This window comes from Nyctibius grandis, chromosome 1 (assembly GCF_013368605.1).
Source record: "Nyctibius grandis isolate bNycGra1 chromosome 1, bNycGra1.pri, whole genome shotgun sequence".
Classification (NCBI taxonomy): domain Eukaryota; kingdom Metazoa; phylum Chordata; class Aves; order Nyctibiiformes; family Nyctibiidae; genus Nyctibius; species Nyctibius grandis.
The window spans coordinates 74,288,406-74,305,803 of record NC_090658.1 but is presented as its reverse complement, the minus strand read 5'-3'; the positions used below and the strand labels follow the sequence as shown (position 1 = coordinate 74,305,803).

General features: G+C 43.6%; 1 protein-coding gene across 1 annotated transcript in view; it reads right to left on the bottom strand.

Annotated features, from left to right (window-relative positions):
- CEP85L (centrosomal protein 85 like) overlaps positions 1-16,165 on the bottom strand; it is a 130,034-nt gene extending 113,869 nt beyond the window's left edge. Inside the window, exon 1 of the mRNA XM_068415291.1 lies at positions 15,864-16,165. Coding sequence (XP_068271392.1) covers positions 15,864-15,912 — 49 coding nt within the window. The 5' untranslated portion in view covers positions 15,913-16,165. The remainder of the gene's footprint in view (positions 1-15,863) is intronic.
- Positions 16,166-17,398: the final 1,233 nt, after the last annotated feature.

Here is a 17,398-nt window from a genome sequence, read left to right as displayed (position 1 = left end):
CTGTACTTGTTTCCCAGTAAATTAAATAGTTTAGAAAAGGATGTAAGAATGAATACACGCATGTGAAAATATATAACCCCCCCACATATATATGAATACATACACGCACCCCATATAGCAGCCAAATCACTAGACCTAGCCAGAGTGATAACAGCTGCTCACCAAGCCAGTTGTAAATTGAGGAATACAGTACGTGCTTCCTTACTGTATGCACTATTTAACTGTAACATGACATCTAAGACAGTCTACTTTCTGTAAGTAAGTTCTTGGAGGTCTTAGACATGCCTGTCCATCTCATTTGTCTCAACTTCATTCTCCTTTGAGGTTACTGCCTCTTCTTCCCTTTAACACACGCTCCTATCTTTTCACACAGTCTTCAGTATCACTGAATTCTCCTCCTTCATTCTACTGTAGCTATACTTTGTGCAATATATTTCCTTCTCTTCCTTAAACTTCTTGCTTTTCCTCCCCAGAAGACTCTTAATTATTCCATTGAGTATCTTTCAAGTCCAAGGGTCAGGCAGCAGAACAGAAGACCAGAGAAGCCAGACATGAACGCAGCTGCCCGTGGCTCACACGTGGCTCACCAGTCACACACCCTGTAAGGAGGTCCCAGCCAAGATCCTAAGCAATTACCACTCCAGGTGTCATTCTTCATACCATCCTCTCTGTGTCATCATCTAACGCACTGAAACATGATAGTTTCGTATACAGCTACTGGGAAACTGGGACGTTTCTTCCTCTCCTACCACCCAGTACATTCTTCACTAAACACTCTGGCTGCTTTGGGAACAGTAATTTTTACATCCTTCCCTCTAAATAGGTCTACTTTACACAGGAGTTCCACTTCATACTTCTCAAGCTGCATCTAGCTATTCCAGCAAGAGTAAAGTTGACTTATTGGAGCCCCAGCTAATTAAGCCAGAGACAGTTCTGATTTAGAAGACTTTTAAAATACATTTATAGAAAAGAAATTTAGTGTCATTTGCCCTTTATTATGCTGTTCTCCACAACTCTTTGGTGACGTTTCAGCTTTTATGGCATTAAACAAGCATTGAAAGAAATGCAGCAGATAGTGCTACCACTGCTGCACATTACATCAACACAGCATTAAGTATCAAACACTTTAGACCTCTGGCCTGGACAGCTGTTCAGTATGCGGACCTATAACCATCCATACACAGACCCCCAAAAGGCAAAGGCACTTTTCACTTCAGTGGAACTTTGAGTAATAAAGCCTAAAAACACCACAGACAACAGAGTAACTTAGGTAGGAAAGGACATTAGGAGGTCATCTAGTCCAACCCCCAGCCCAAAGCAAAGCTAATTACATCAGGCTGCTGAGGGCCACGTCCAGCTGAGTCTCGAACATCCCCAGGGACACAGATTCCACAACCTCCAGCACTTAACCACCCTCAGCGCAAAGAAGATTCTCCTAACATCTCAGAGTCTCTCATGATCCAGACTCTGCTTGTTGCAACATATCCCAAAAGATGCAACAATACAGTGCAACTAGACCCTACAAAAAGGGCTAACGCGCTGGGGGGTCTGACAGTCACTCCCATCAAGACCTCTATAGGTACTGTAAGTCGAGGAAATAAAAAGCATCACAAAACACCCTACTATAACCTACTCTGAATTCTACACCTACATGCACACAACTTGGGGACACACCAAGCCCCAAGTGTGGTGGTGAAGCGCAGGTCCAGGAGGACTTGCTGGCACAACGCAAAATGAACACAACATTTTCTGGAGCACCTTTGCATCCAGGGGCATTACAGCATTTTTTAGTAAAACCTGATTCTTGAGCTGGTAGGCCTGGAAGAGGTAAGTGCTGATACACATGCATAGCTACACACAGATCAGCATGAGGTTAGCAAGAGTTTATTAGCTTTGGCTCAGCACAGGCCTGCCAGATCCCATCTGGCTCTCCAGGGAAATACTCAAGTCTCTCTGCACGGTGCTCTGGGCTCCAGAAGGGTCTCTTCACTCAGGCGCTCCCTCTCACTACCCCTTGCAAGGCACAGCTGGCTGCAAGCAGCAGGAGCACGCCCACAGTACAATCACTAGGATCACGCTTTTCCCTTACGGCCATCCTGCACACAGAGGCATGGAGGGGGGCTGTGACGGGGTGGAACAGTCTCATTTTCTCACTCACTGGGCTTCTACTGTTCAGGAGCAGCCTCTGCATTTAAAAAGGATATGTCCCAAGGAAGAGAATTGGTTTAGAATTTGAATAGAAAAACTGTGTGTGCTTTTTAACCTATTTCAGACATGCCAACAGAATATGGTTGCACGTGATCACTTCAAGAAACGCTTTCTCTTTACCTCCCACAGAAGTCCTGACACTAAATGTGCAGCTTTTTTTTCTTTAAGATAGCGACCTACGAGGAACGGCTGAGGGAGCTGGGGTTGTTTAGCCTGGAGAAGAGGAGGCTCAGAGGTGACCTTATTGCAGTCTACAACTACCTGAAGGGAGGTTGTAGTGAAGTGGGAGTTGGCCTCTTCTCCCAGGCAACTAGCGATAGGACAAGAGGGCACAGCCTCAAGCTTCGCCAGGGGAGGTTCAGGTTAGACATCAGGAAGAATTTCTTTTCAGAAAGGGTCATTAGACATTGGAATGGGCTGCCCAGGGAGGTGGTGGAGTCACCATCTCTGGATGTGTTTAAGAAAAGACTGGACATGGCACTTAGTGCCATGGTCTAGTTGACAGGGTGGTGTCAGGGCAACGGTTGGACTCGGTGATCCCAGAGGTCTCTTCTAACCTGGTTGATTCTGTGATATGCCAGGAATCTAAACTTTTTAATGTTTCCTGGTGCATCCACATCATTGTTTTACCTTGCTGACCTAATGGTGGTTCTGCACAAAAGAAGGCCACTATAAAAATAAGCTGCCTACATGAATAAGACCTTTTCAAAGCTAACTGAACCCACTTCCATAAATGGCCAAAGAAAGGGCAACGAGATAGTGGAGATGGACTCAGCGAAAGCCTCAACAGTAAGTCATGTGTACCCAATTCAAGGTGCCAGACAGCAAATGCCCTCTCCATCGTTGAGGGAAGGTAATTACACAGGCTTCAATAAGGAAACATAACCCAGAAAATAAGACCTCATAGACCTCATTAGTCCAAGACATTACTTAAAAATTCCTTTACTAGTTTCATTATTTGCAACTGACCCTCAGAACCAAGTCCTGAAGAATCACCAATTGTCATGCACCCTGTTCTGTGCTCCCCACCTCCTTTTCAACAGCCCTCTGTAAATGCATGATCTTTCACGCAGCAAACTGCCTACTCAAAATGAACCAAGCATAAGAGGGGGAGAAGACACACAGGATTCCCCACGCTGCCCAGCTAGCACTCCTGCTTTATCCTGCTGCTCTAATCTCAAACCTGCCAATCGACAGCTAGTGTCCATCTACCCAAAACACAGAGTGGGGCGAGGGAAGCAAGCAAAAATTTCTAATAGATATTCATGCTGCTAAATTGTATATTACCATCTGACTATGATCATTCCTTACTGGATCAGGAGAATCTATCTTTCACAGGATTTAATAGAAGAGAAAGAAAAGTAGTGTCATTCTACCTGGCTATAATTTCCAACAACAAACATGACAAATAAAATACATCCAGGATCCCAAACACATCTCAGAAGGAGCCTTGTTTATACATGCAGACAGTTGACTGCATCCTGGAATTTGGCCAGTTAAATATACCAACATAGTGCTGTGTCCCCAGCCTAGGCATTTAAAACAGATCAGTTAACAACTAAGAATATAAAGTGCAGGAAGTAGATTATTTATTGAAAGAGAACAGTTGCTGAAATATCACTCCGCTAAAACAAATATCTTTTTCTGTGTATTACAGAATGCTGTCAGTTACTGCTGTCAGGAAGGCACCTAGTTAATTCTGGATCATTACTACTCCTAATTTCAGTGGCATGCACAGATCCCGCACGATCTACACACACAAAATAATAAGACCACCATCTTTATATTTGGCTCCTAAAATACCTCTAACATGCTTCAATGTAAAAAGTATTATTTTAAGTGACAGCTATGATACTGTTGTTTTACCCAGACACTGAATGAAAAGCAACAGCAAAAGACTTAACTGGGTTTCACAGCAGATACATCCTTACTTCAGGACACTGATTTTTCTATTCCACACCATGACTTTGACATAGATTGTGACCAGAAGTGAATCACCCACGACAGCCAGTGTGAATTTACACAGCCAAAGGATTCTGAAGGAGAGATCTCACTACAGTACTATCAAAACTGACAACTATGCAAAGCTCAATCTAGTCATCATGGATGTGACCAGACTGTACAATAATATTTCACGCCATGATGGCACTGAGGCCTGCCTGAAGCTCTTTCAAGGAAAGAGAGTCAGCATTTCAGCCCAAACACCTTGCCAAAGTTATTCAGTTCACCCTCACCATGAACAACTTTGCCCAAAGCCCTACTACTTTTTCTAGATCACACAGTAGTATTTTGAAAGAAGTCAACCCACCATCAACCCAGTTCCCCCACGCCTACTCATACAGTCCCCTGACACTGCTGAACTTATCCCAGTCGCAATTTCCCCCCCACTCATTCTCAACAAATCCCTCAAGGTTCCACTCTCTTTTGCGCTCTCTCCCTGCCCCATAGGGCCAAGTAACCACACCTCTCTTCAAAAGGAGAAGGCCACAAACCCACAAATGGTCTCTCAGTTTGCTGTAGTGTAGGAATAAACTTACTTCAGTTGGGAAATGTTTATGTTTACTCATCATAGCTGCAAGATCATTACTGCTGAAAGAAAATCTCACTTCAGTGCGTTTTTTGTGCACCACAATTCTTTGCCAATAAATATTCAATTTTTTTCAACTGCTGGGAAGACAACACAAGTGGCAAGAAAAGGAAATGGAGGAAGGGGAACTTAAAATGCAAAAAACCCTCACTTTCCAAAAAGTAGACACAAGAGTAGATGTCTTACTTTAACATATTTCTATAGTTTTAAAAAAAAAAGTCGATAGTCTTACAATGGTGCAACAGCAGCCTCCTTCCATCAAAGGTGAAGCAAAAGATAAGCTGGATTCATTCACTCTGATACCCTGACACAATAAAAAGAACTAGGCATGTAAGCGTTCATTGCAGACACAGGCCAAGAGAAAACTTATATGGACAAATAAATACTCTTGAAAATAATGTTAAAGAACTGGCATCCCAACCTTGACACCTAGACAAACATTTGCTAGGTGCTCTACATCTCTATGATCCTTTGCAAAACAAATTGCAACTTTTATTAATACAAATGTCCAAAACAAGTTCCAGGTCTACAATGCAACCTCTTGTCTTCTGAGATGAGCAGTACACAGGTAAGAAAGGGTTTCTAACACTTCCAGGGAAGATGGCCAGATGACAGTTTCAGGACCCTTTTCACAAACACTCTGGAGGTAGCAGATGTCCATGCTACCAGTCATAATACAACCATCAATCAGAAAAAGGAGGGGTGACAAAGGAAAATAATTAGGCTGTAGCTTCAATTGTGCATTCCCGTGCAAGGTGCCCTGACTCGCCGCAGCGATAGCAGTTGACTTCACTGGTCTTGCTGCAGTTGATGGCTACATGGCCAGTTTCACCACACCTATAGCATTTCACTTTAGTGCAGTCTTTTTGAATGTGTCCCAACTCTCCGCAAGAATAGCACTTGTGCTCATCTGCGTGGTCACATTCACGAGCCAGCTGGCCATGAACTGAGGCACCAGAAGGTCCCAGTCCCACCTCTCACATGAATGCAGATGAGAGTAGGTGGACGATACAGCTTAATCTGAGTGCAAAAAGCAGCAGGGCAAAGTGGGATGAAATGACAACCCTAACTACTGAATTTTACATTTCATTTCCCAAAAGCACTTTATAATGTCAGATAGCTAAAGTATGATTCATTCTGAGGACTCATATCCTTTATTGGTGTGCTTTCTTGACAGAGCCTGCAAGCTATTTAACTAAGTTCTCCTAGTTTTTCATTTGGAAACTGATCAGAGCAATCGTAAGCATTAAGAAAGACAAAAATGTAAAGATATAGAGTGAAACAGGGAAAGAAAAACAGGAATGCAAGAGCTTAAACAGGATAATATTGGGAAAGGCCTTTTTACCAGCATTTTGACTTGTTCAGCCTGATAACATACTGCATGGCATGCAAAGGCCCATGCCTGTCCTCTGTACTATTCCTGTGCAAAAGAGTTCACTTACTGGAGAGAAAAATAGGAGAGGAGAAAAATGAAAGCAGAAGAGAGAAACCCAAAGAAGAAAAACCTCAAAATACAATCCTCAAAGTAAACACACACCTGACTGGCAGTATCAATTAGAAGAACCTGACTAGGGTCATATTTTAAGGACTATAAACTTATGCTCCAGGTTCTTGAGAGCTAAATTTTAAGTAGATTGCATCACCAAATCTCCGTCTTCTTCTGCCTCTAGAATTCTTTTATTAAAGTTAAACCTTTTTTTTTTTTTACCCCACAGAAATGGCTATATGTACCATCTCTCATCATAGATAATTATAGCTATACAACCTTTCTACTACACAAAACAGTATCTCAGTGTGAACTTTCAAAAGTTACATTTTTTTTTTTAATGACTTTACAAATCTGTATGGCACTGTACAATATGAGGCCAACAAGTTACAAGGTTTGTCGTGCAGGGAAGCGTGCAATCTAGAAGAAAGAATGGGAACAAAGAATAATAAATGCATCAGTTTGACAGATAAGCTTTAGAGAATCTGGCCATGGCAGCTAAAGACACAATCAGGTAGCCCACTGTCTCTCAACTCCCCACACCAGAGTCCACAGAAAGAGGTGCCCAGGTCTGTCTTTCCATCAAAGAGTCCAGCTGGCTAGCTTATGCCGCTGGCTAAAATGGGTTTGAGCCGAGAGAGCTGTTTGACATTAGAGCTAATTAGATCTACTCATCAGCTGCTACGCAAAGGCTGGTCACCTTTCCCAGCCACATACTCGCTGTTGCTTCCCCAGCATAAGCCCTGCCACTCCAGACCCCACAGAAAGTGGCTCAGGAACAAACAATCCCCACTTACAAAAAAGGTTATCTGCTAATTTGATTTCCTAAGCTGGCTCAGCAAGGGGTCAGACTAGAACCAGTGCCAAGGCGGGAGTGGGAACATACAAGCACACTTCTAATGCCTAGCAGCAACGAGCTAGTAACCAGGCCTATCCCTACTGCCAAATTGCACATTAAGGCAGATTCTAAACTGGAGCGAGACAGGCATAAACCTCTGCTGGCTTCACCGTGGAGGATAAAACCTGTTCAATTAACAGAAAGCTGTGTTCAACACAGCATTCTGCTAGCTAAAAAGGTAGCAAAATCCTTAGAATGACACAGTACATAGTAATGGACTCGGCCTCCCTGATTTCTAGTCTAGAAAGTGTGTAAAACAAGAATTCAAAATATACCTTATAATTTTTATACAGACAGCATTTAGATGTAGTTATTTAATATCAACCCAATGATGAAATTCCTACCCTTGTCAGAAAAGAAAGAGGTTTGCTTTCATTTCATCACTGACAGGAGCAAGACCAAGAATTCAGTCCAATTGTTGATGGCACTCCTGTGAGTTTTCCACTTCCAGATAGGGTATTTGCATAAAACAGAACTTCAAAATACAAACTGCAGATGTTTCTTATTTCACGTTTGGCACACAGACTACATATATTACCTCATGCCTGCTATGCTGGCTTGCCTCTTTGTCTTCACACTCAATGCACTATTCACCCCATAGAAACACAAAATTATATTCTTGGTTTCCATTCACTTCCATATAGTAACTGCAGAGGAGAAGGCCACCTTTTAAACTTGGAAAGTTTATCACAATATGAAGAGGGGAACATCTAAGAAAATAAACAAATTAAGTTATGCTTGAAGTTAATATAAACTTTGAGCAGCAAGCCCTCAGCACATACAGTGAGTTCCTAGTGTCTGTTAAAAAGCTGTGCACTTGTATATGACCAGCTGAATCCTTCTCCTATCAAGAAAAAGCTAACGATCACAGATTATCATCTGTGTTTCAGCCCTTCTGGCAGCTGAGCTTTATTGGTATTGAAAACCATGATCAGGTTAAGTTTTTCACCAAATTCTTTGCCATTCCAACATTTTTCTTACAGAATTACCTTTGTCCTCCCTCTTAGTGTTTAAAGAGTTAATTCAATCTCCTCTATGCATGGGGAGAAGTGAAGTAATCACAGCTGCTAGAGTAAGTCAAAAAATACTAAACAGTTTTAAGCAGTTCCCACACTTAGCGAAGTGGATCAAATAAAGGAGTCTAGCAATCTTACTTTTTTCAAAAAAGAGTACCATTTCTCTCCTCCTTGTAATCAGATATCACATCTAAAGATAACCTTGACACTAAAATAAATGGTGAAGACAGAGAGAAAAAAAATCATTTCACTGAAACATTTTGCTCAAGTATAACAACACTAGAATGTTTTCCATCATTTTTCAAAGAGGTCTGATGTGCTTTACACACACAACAGGATCTATTTTAATATGGATGTACTAGAGACAGAGCCTCGAGACTATAGTTTTAGTGCATGTTAACAGAAGCATGCACAACAGGTAAGGGAGTTCCCACATTGTTACATTTGGGTTAAAAGGATGAAATTCTGGCTTCACTTAAGTCATCAGGAGATTTTCCTTACAAACTTCCAATGCTCATGTCACAAGGCACAACTTTTCCCCAAGCTCAGCTTCTCAGTTTCCACTCACACCTAATCAATATAAGCAAGGACAATGCTCCAGAATTTAAAAAGAAAGAGCAGTAGTTAAAAAAAAATCCTTCACACTGTACACCATCAACCCTACCTACGATACTTCCAGTCAAAACCAGTACTTCTTGCGTTTCCATCTTTACAACTACAATCACTTCTGATGTAAAATAATTCTACCAACTACACAAAAGCCCTTGTTCAATCAGCTTGGTATTCTGGATGATGAAGTGAACAGAAAGAGGTTAAGATCGCAACTGTTAGCTTTGTTTTCCGCAAAGGCTCTAGCAAAAGTGATAAAGTTTTAAGGAATGGTATTTTCAATGCCTTTTAGTGCTTCTAGCTGGGTCACTACAGTCCCACGTTGTTTTTTTATGACCCACAGAACCATCAGGCTTTTGATCAGTGCAAGTCACTGAACTTTTATGCAAAGCATTAATTCTCAACTATAAGAATGTCTCCAAAGGTTCAGAATTGCCAAAAGGTATAAATAGCTTTGCTGTAGAGTAGGCATTCAGGAGATAAGATACCATCTTTTAAAGAAATACAGACTTGAAAAAAAGTCTTATTTATTCTGAAACATTTGAAAAAGTTGCAGCTTTCCACACCATCTGGAAACTATGCTACAAAAGCAGTAAAGCAGACATTAAAAACATAAGGATACCTTATAAGGAATCTCACATCTGACTCCAGGACAATTCAAGAATGTTTCTTGTCTGAATACTACACCACCGAACTCTTAACATATTAGGAAGTTGAAAGATTGAAAAGCATTATTTGCTTTTCTACTTGCACTTACCATGTCTACTTCGGGTATTTTAATCAATGAAGAGGCAGCATGACTTTTCCTTGACAGTACTTGCACTGCCCTTCCTCAGCAAGGCTGAGATAGACTCCTACTACCTCTCCAGTCATTACCCATTATCCTGGACCCATTTCAACCTGTATGTGAGTCCACTAATTGGTGGAAGCTACACTGTCCAGTGGAATTAATGTCACTTTTTCCTGATCCTCTCTCTTAATCTTCCTTGGCCTTCACAGCAAGTCTGAGGATTAACTATATACTTCCTGATGTCAGCAGCAGTGGCAAAGCAAGATTGTGCTACGAGATTTTTCCACTCTCCGTCAGCTGATTGAAGAGCCAGCCCATTTGAGTCCACGTATCCTGCACCCACCTGACACCACCATAGATGCTTCCTGCAGCGATGCCTCACACCAGGATCAGGCAACTGTAAATCCCCCCTTCAGTATTTATTTAACTTTAGTATTCTCCTGGTCCAGCTCCCTGAATTAGTTTGCCATAAGACTAAGTAAGTGCCAGCATGGGTCATGGGAAGCAGTAAGGATACATGAGCGGAGGTACTCAGAAGGGTGGAAGCAACTGCCCACCACATGACTGTAGCTGTAAAATGAAAAATGAAATCATGCCCTGCAATCGACCCACATACACCCCGTCAGGCAAAAGCAGGGGTTTACTTGTCACATCTTCCCACATTTCAGGGATTATCATACCTTGAAAGAAAAAAGAAAAAAAAAATCTCAACACTTGCCATTCTTTTATTTGTGTTAATGTCTCCTTTTACAGAGGGGCCACTCGATTCTCAAAAAACAGCAAAGGTCCCTGGGGAATGAGGACAGAAAGATGCAGTGCCGCTTACGGCATGGCTGGCTAAGGAGAAATAGGTCACTTGAGCATAGCTGTGCAATCAATAGGATGTTCAAGTCCAGGCAACCAAGCCAGATGCTGCAGAGAACGGTGCCCAGGGAAAGCTAGCGTCCTCAGGGGCGATTCCACGGGGGTCAGCAGTTTCAGAGCACATGAGGGATGACTGGTCAGGACCAACACAAACCTAGGCATGTTTGTGAGCATATCTACACAAGTTATTCCCTACTGCATGTTCTCCTCTTCTCCAGCCATCCACCTCTGGGCCTCTACAGCCAATCTGCAGTCTCCCATGTGCCACATTTAGAACCTACTCAACTTGCCCTAGACAGCAAGAAACTCCCATGTGGGAGCCTACAACAGAAACCAGAACCTTATTATACTTCAGTACACCTTCCCACACCTTCCCCCAGTGTTGGCAGGAACAAACTTCAGGGCAGTACATAGTATTATTCCAGGTCTACCAGAATAAATACTAAAAACATAAAGGCTTCGTTCTTCAGAAGTTGTACCAGATGCAGGTGTCGAGGTGCTGGGAAAAAGAGGGGAAAACAGCCCTGCAAGCCCAGAGGTGAGAGCAGGAGGGAAGGAGGAGCAGCAGCAGCTCTGGGCACCTGAGCAGAGATTCCTCTTCAGCCCCTGGAGAGACCAGGCTGGAGTAGGGAAACAGCAGGAGGAGGAAGAGGCAAGGAAAGAAGTTGCCATGGACTGACCCCGTGGTCAAGTCTCTTTTGCCCATGACGGTAACTAGTAAGCAATCTCCCTGTCTTCATCTCAACCCACAAGCGTTTCCATCCTATTTTCTCCCCCATCTTGCTGAGGTGGGGAGGCAAGTGAGTGGCTGGGGGGCACCTGGTAGCCAGTCAAGGTCAACCCATCATAGAAGTCAGTAAGAAAGCCACTTTTTGAATCACATAGCAAATACACTGAACATGTTTTAAACCTAATCACAACCACAATAAGGCTGTTTTATTGTCACTGCACCATTTCAAGACATATTTGGACATCTGAGAGACTACCCTCTCTTCATTAACCTGTCTACAACAAACAGGCTTTTCTTCCAACAATGGCAGATGATCCCCTCTGGCTACTACCTCAAGTCACGTAAGAACTATTTGATTTCGGAGACTTTCAGCTATTCTTACCACCATGCATTGTTACTGTATTTGGCAACTTTTCCATGTTTTAAAATGCGTGAGTTCTTTAACAGGTATTAAATGCCTGGCTAAAATCTTATCATAAATAATTCACAACTGTAACAGGCAATGTTTGGTGGACATAAATTCTAGGCATTCTTTGGAGAAACTACAGGTGCTCGTACCCTAACTAGCACTTCCTTCACCACCATCCCCTAGTGCAGATGTGATGGCTCAGGCTGCTTTTTACTATATATTTATTCTGTACAACTGTTTAAAATTAATGCATTCTTCTCAAAATCATTAAACTAATCACTACTTCCTTTAATTAAAGTTTTAAAAGCACAAGTCTATATTCAGTCAATAAATGTTTGACATACAAGAGAACAGAACAATTGCTAACCCCTAAGACCAACAATAAAATACACCCTTACATCTATCATTCTTTTCTTGCTAAGTAGTTAAGACATTCATGTTTTGTACACATTAAAAGAGCGGATACTATGTCCATAAGTGAATTGGCTGGAGGGGGGGGGAAGAATTGTTTTTGAAGGGAAGTAACTCCTGTACACCACCACTCAAACACAGAAATGTCTTTTCACATCATTGCAATCTGTGAAAGATAGCAAAGGCCATTCTAGCAGCCAGTCTTGCAGTTGGAACATGACATATTTAAGCTCGGATAATCAATATTTACAATGCACAATGTATATATATATACACTTATAACCGGTAAACAATTTGAAGTATATGCTTGGTAACATTAACTCACCGTTTACTGCCTTGCCTAGCCTGCAAAAATAAGCCTGCCTTCTTAAGACGTCCCGAGAGCTGTCACATTCCCAGCTGCTGACCTCCGAGAGCAGACCAATAAAACTTGTTACAGAAACGAAACCATTGGATTTCTGTCCCCCCTTCACCCCAAAAGATGAAAAGAAGTGTTGCTATCCCCATGTCCCCAACCCTGGCTGCGTTGTGAAGCTGCCTGTGAACTCCATGGCTACCTCAAGGAGGCAGTGCTGCCGACACTGCGATTGTGACATCACTAAATAATCTTTCAGACCCACGTGTGTCACGCTCGCTGCTGACAAGGGTTAAGTACGAGAACACGGGTGACTTCTGGGATTTGTCTTAGGAACAAATCACATTGCCAGGACTGTAGGAGCATGGGCGGCGCAGGCTACTATTTTTAAGGAGTGTCAATCACATCCTTTTGAGCACCTTACTTCTAGTTTTCACCACTTCTTGCTTTTGTCACCGAAACAGCTATTACCAGCCAAATGTCAGTAGTGGTCAAATATTGGCAATACTGGACAGTGGAGAGAAGCTTGACTAGAGGTGGTACAGTTTACTGAAAGTAATAAATACTTGTTATCTCATTTTAAAGTGTGTTTGTTTCACTTTCCACAGACATCTGTTGGACACACATAGCCTCACTGAATGACTGCATGCCCCAGAGGAACAACACATCTAGATGAACACTTTCATAGTCTTAAAAGAGTTATTAACCACTGTGCATTTCAAAGGATAGCCTAGATGAATAAGCAAAGGGCTTGACACCCTGCATGTCCTTCACTGCAGTTATTTAAATTCCTGCAGCATCGCGGGTAACTGCTGTCTTTATAGAGGTATAAACTATGCTGCAAGGTTTTCATAAACAGTTAAATGTGTACAAGACGACTGAAAGACTGCAGGTCAATCATATACCTTTCAAAAACAGCAATTTAGATTTTCAGGACAGGTACCAAGACTGTGAGAAGCTGAAATGATTTTGCATGGGCAGCAAACTTTGCCATTAAATCCACTGGTTAAACAAGAAGCACCTATCTAAAAAAAAAAAAAAAAAAAAATCTCAGTGGCGTGCAAACAAGACAGCACATTTTTTTCAGAGAATGCACTGCTATTGAACTGAAAAGCAAGAACAATTTGGAAATGATGAGAGGGAATAAAACTGAAGGTCACAAATTAAATACTCCGAGAAGTGTCCTTGCCTGTTACATTTTAAGAAAAACAGAATTAATTTGCATCTATTACTGAAAACCTGATAATTCCCCTGTGTAAATAATTACAGAATTCTGCAGGAGGCACCTAGCTTTGTAAGGCAACTGCAAGATTTGCAACAAAAATAGGACTTCTAAACACCCACATCCATGGATAACTAAAATACAACTAGCAAAATAGAATGCTTTTCAGTAATAAACACAGCTTCACAAGAATTAACAAGTCATTAACTGTTATGCTCCCACACCAATATTTCAAAGACAATCAGAATCCATAGCAAGTACTCGCTGTTAAAGTATTAAATATATTTTGGCAAAATAAAAATTCCTTCAGCTTAAAAAACAAACGCTTAAACTTCTGCTTCCTAGTAGGACGCTACTGTTCTGCGACAAAATACTTTTCCCATGGACAGCTTCCTTCTCAAAAATAAACCAAAAATCTAACCTGGCAATAACATAATTGCATAGGATCTTAGTAGCCATCATCCCTTCATTAAAATATCTGCATGGACCTAATTATTTCCTCTTCTTTAGAGGCATTAGGAACCTCGCAAAACAGCTTCGACTCTTTCAAAGTAAGACTGATGAACGGACTACAATGTTGGAAATTATAATGCACAGATCACGTCTCAAGGTTAAACCTTTATCTACTCGCTTTCCAATTGACCACCGCCTTCTGTTAGTCTATCTTATCTCAAATTAGAGATTTTTCTACAAGTTTTGCTACCTTACACTTCTACTGCTTATAGATAAATGTACATTTTGAACTTCGTATTAACAGTGCAATTCAAAGTTTTTGAAAACAAATGTAAAAATTAACATCAACAATCTTTGTCTGAAGTTAGTGCCAGAGCACACTTGTGATATGACCTTCTAATATTCCTGCCTCGAACACAAATAATCAAGAACTGGAACACCCTACATTCCTGCAGTTACCATCAAATTAGCCGAAATCTCTGCACCTAGTGTTCCAAACACCCAGTATCTTGGCAAGCTGTAGCACAAAGATAACGTAACTCCATTCTTTTGTGGGAAGCATTAAAAAAAAAAAAAAAACCACAACACTTCAACAAGGCAAATGTGTTATACATAGAAATTAATAACTTAATAATAGTACAGAAAAAAGGAACAATGCCTTCTTTCACATCACAGGGACTGAACATTAGACTACTTGTAGAGATTCAGGCAGCTGCTGAGAACGTCTTAGCAGCTCTTGTATTTGCAAGAAAAACCCTGTCAGTCAAAAGCAAAACAATCCTGCTATTTAAATATGTCAACTAACTGTATACGTATTATGTGGTCATATTTTGCAATTCCAACATTAAAACATTAATCCAAATTTCTGAAGGAAAAAAAAATTATGCCAACAGCACTACTTTGCGCTGGTAACGGCAGAGCCAAACCACAGACCTTCACAGTGATCGGTTACTTCAGTAAGTCAAAATATCACAAAATGTTTGCAGGAACTCTGCCAGAGTAAAGCAGGTGATATAGTTGGTAGTATTTTCAAATCCTGGAAAGGGCATGCAAAAGAGTCGGTACCTGGTCTTACCTGCCCAAAAGTAACGCTCATACGGCTCTGCAACCAAGTCACCGATTTTCCTCTGCCAGTTTTGACAGCCTCTACGGTGGCAAATTATCCCACTGCTTACAGATAGGATGTCTCCCCAGTAACAACCTAACTCCAAGCATAAAATTTCATCGTATCCCTGCCAACCCGCAGGAACCAGGCTTTAATTAATCCAGAGACAGAAAAGTGGTGCAACAAAAAAAAAAAAAAATAATTAGGACTCGACCGATTTGTTGCAGTCTAAATTTAAAACGAAAAGCGTAAAGAGAAGCACGCTCCCAGACTCTGCCTAAGGGTATACTAACAAAACGGGGCGGGGGGAAGCCCAAAACAAGGAAACGGATTATGTAGGTTAAGTTCAGCTTTTATCATCAGCTGCAAGGTCCAGCTAAGTAAACACCAAGCCCCCCGCGTCGGCCGGCCCGACGCCACCGCCCCTACTGGGGCCGAGGCGGCGTCGGGCCGGCCCCCGCGCCCTCTCCGGGAGGCCCCACCGCCACATTCCCCCTCACGCAGCCGGGTACGAGGGGGTAACGCTTCCCGCCCGCGGTGAGGAGGAAGCCGCTTTCTCAGACTTTTCTGTGAGGCCTCGGGAGCGAGTCGGGCCGCGGGGGAAGGAAAGGCCCGGCCCGCCCGCCCCACCGCCGCTGCCCCACCGCAGCAGCCCCAAACCCCATCCATTCCCCTCCCGCCGGGTCGCGCAGGCGGCGGCGGGGCCGCGGAGCTCCTTACCCGCCTTGTAGCCGCGCAAGCCGAGCTGCGGGTGCAGCCCGCCCCACATGGTGCCGCGCCGGGCCGGGCCGGGGGTGCAGCCGCTCTCCGGCGGCGCGGAGCTGCGCGCTCTCCGGCGGGCGGCCGCGGCCCAGATGGTCGGCGGAGGCGGCCGCTCCCGGTGCCGAGGGAGGTTAGTGAGGGGCTGCTGCCGCGACGGGGGCCGCTGCCTGCCCCAGGGGCGCCGCAGCCATGGTGCCGGGCCGCGACTGCAGAGGGACCTCGCCGCCCCCTCGGAGGAGACAAAACTTGCTTTATTGCGGTGCCGCCGCCGTCGCCTGCCTCTCCGGCGCGGGGCGGAGACAGGGGCGGGAGCCCCGCAGATGCTGCTGCCGGGGGACGAGCCGCTTACATAACCCGGCCCACGGGGAGGGGGTGCGGGGCGAATGGCCGCGGGGGTCGGGGGGCGAGGCGGCGCCGGCCCCATGGGCGAGTCCCCGCGGCCCGGCCCAGGCCGCGGCCCCGCCGCCCCGGCAGTGCTCGGCTGGGGCCCCGCCGGGGCCGCTGAGGCGGTTTGGAAGCTGCTGTTGGCCTCGGGTTTGTTAACGGGCTGGTCCGCCTGCCCCCGAGGCTGCCCGGGCGGCGACGAGCCCCCCGCGGGACCCGCGCCCCGCGCCTCCCGCCCGCTCAGCCTCGGAGCGAGGATGGGGCCCGCTAGCAACGGCGTGTGGCCGGCATCGGGGGAAACACCGAACTGAAAGCACTTAATTGGGTATAAAGATAATGGGTAAAGAAAAGTGAAATGCTTGACTCCAGAATTACGACATTTGAAATACCCGGGGCTGGTACGTGCAGACTTAGTAAAATCACAGTTTTCCTATACTTTTTTTTTGTTTTAGTAAGAAAACAAAGCGGAAGGAAAGAAGAATCGTAAAGTTCATTTGAACGATCAGTTCCACCAAAAGAACCTCAGTATCATCGTAAAGTTTAAGACACAGGTCTGGAAACAAAATGCTTCAGTCAGCAATAATTCAAACCCGGTAAAAGGCTTCCCTCCCCTGCACCCCAACCTACTTTGAGTCTGTTCCAAATACTTCGAGAGATAATTCTGCAATAGCAGCCTTCCTGTTACTGTTCTTTGCAACTGCAGTCCAGTGGTCCCCATTGTAAACTACCTTCTGAACAAGTGTACCCTGACTCGATCAGTGTTGTCAGACAAAAACATTAAGAGAAGGAGAAAATACTCGTATGGCTTCTAACTTAAGTGTAACCATCCCAAAATCACAAAACCCACCACTGCCAAGTTAAGAAAAGCAAGGCTTTAGCATTGCAGAGCATGATGGACGTGACAGCTTAGGGAGGTGAGGTGAAACAGGAACAGTTCTGTATTCATGTGGAAACATTCACAATCAATAAATAAAATCTGTGTTCAGATTCCTGCTCTCCTGCTGCATTTTTAATTAGTAGCTGACGATCACAGAGTAGCTTTTATCTCTTTGGAAAGTTATATTTCAGCACAAGTCATATTTTATTTATGCCTAGCTAGGTATTCATGA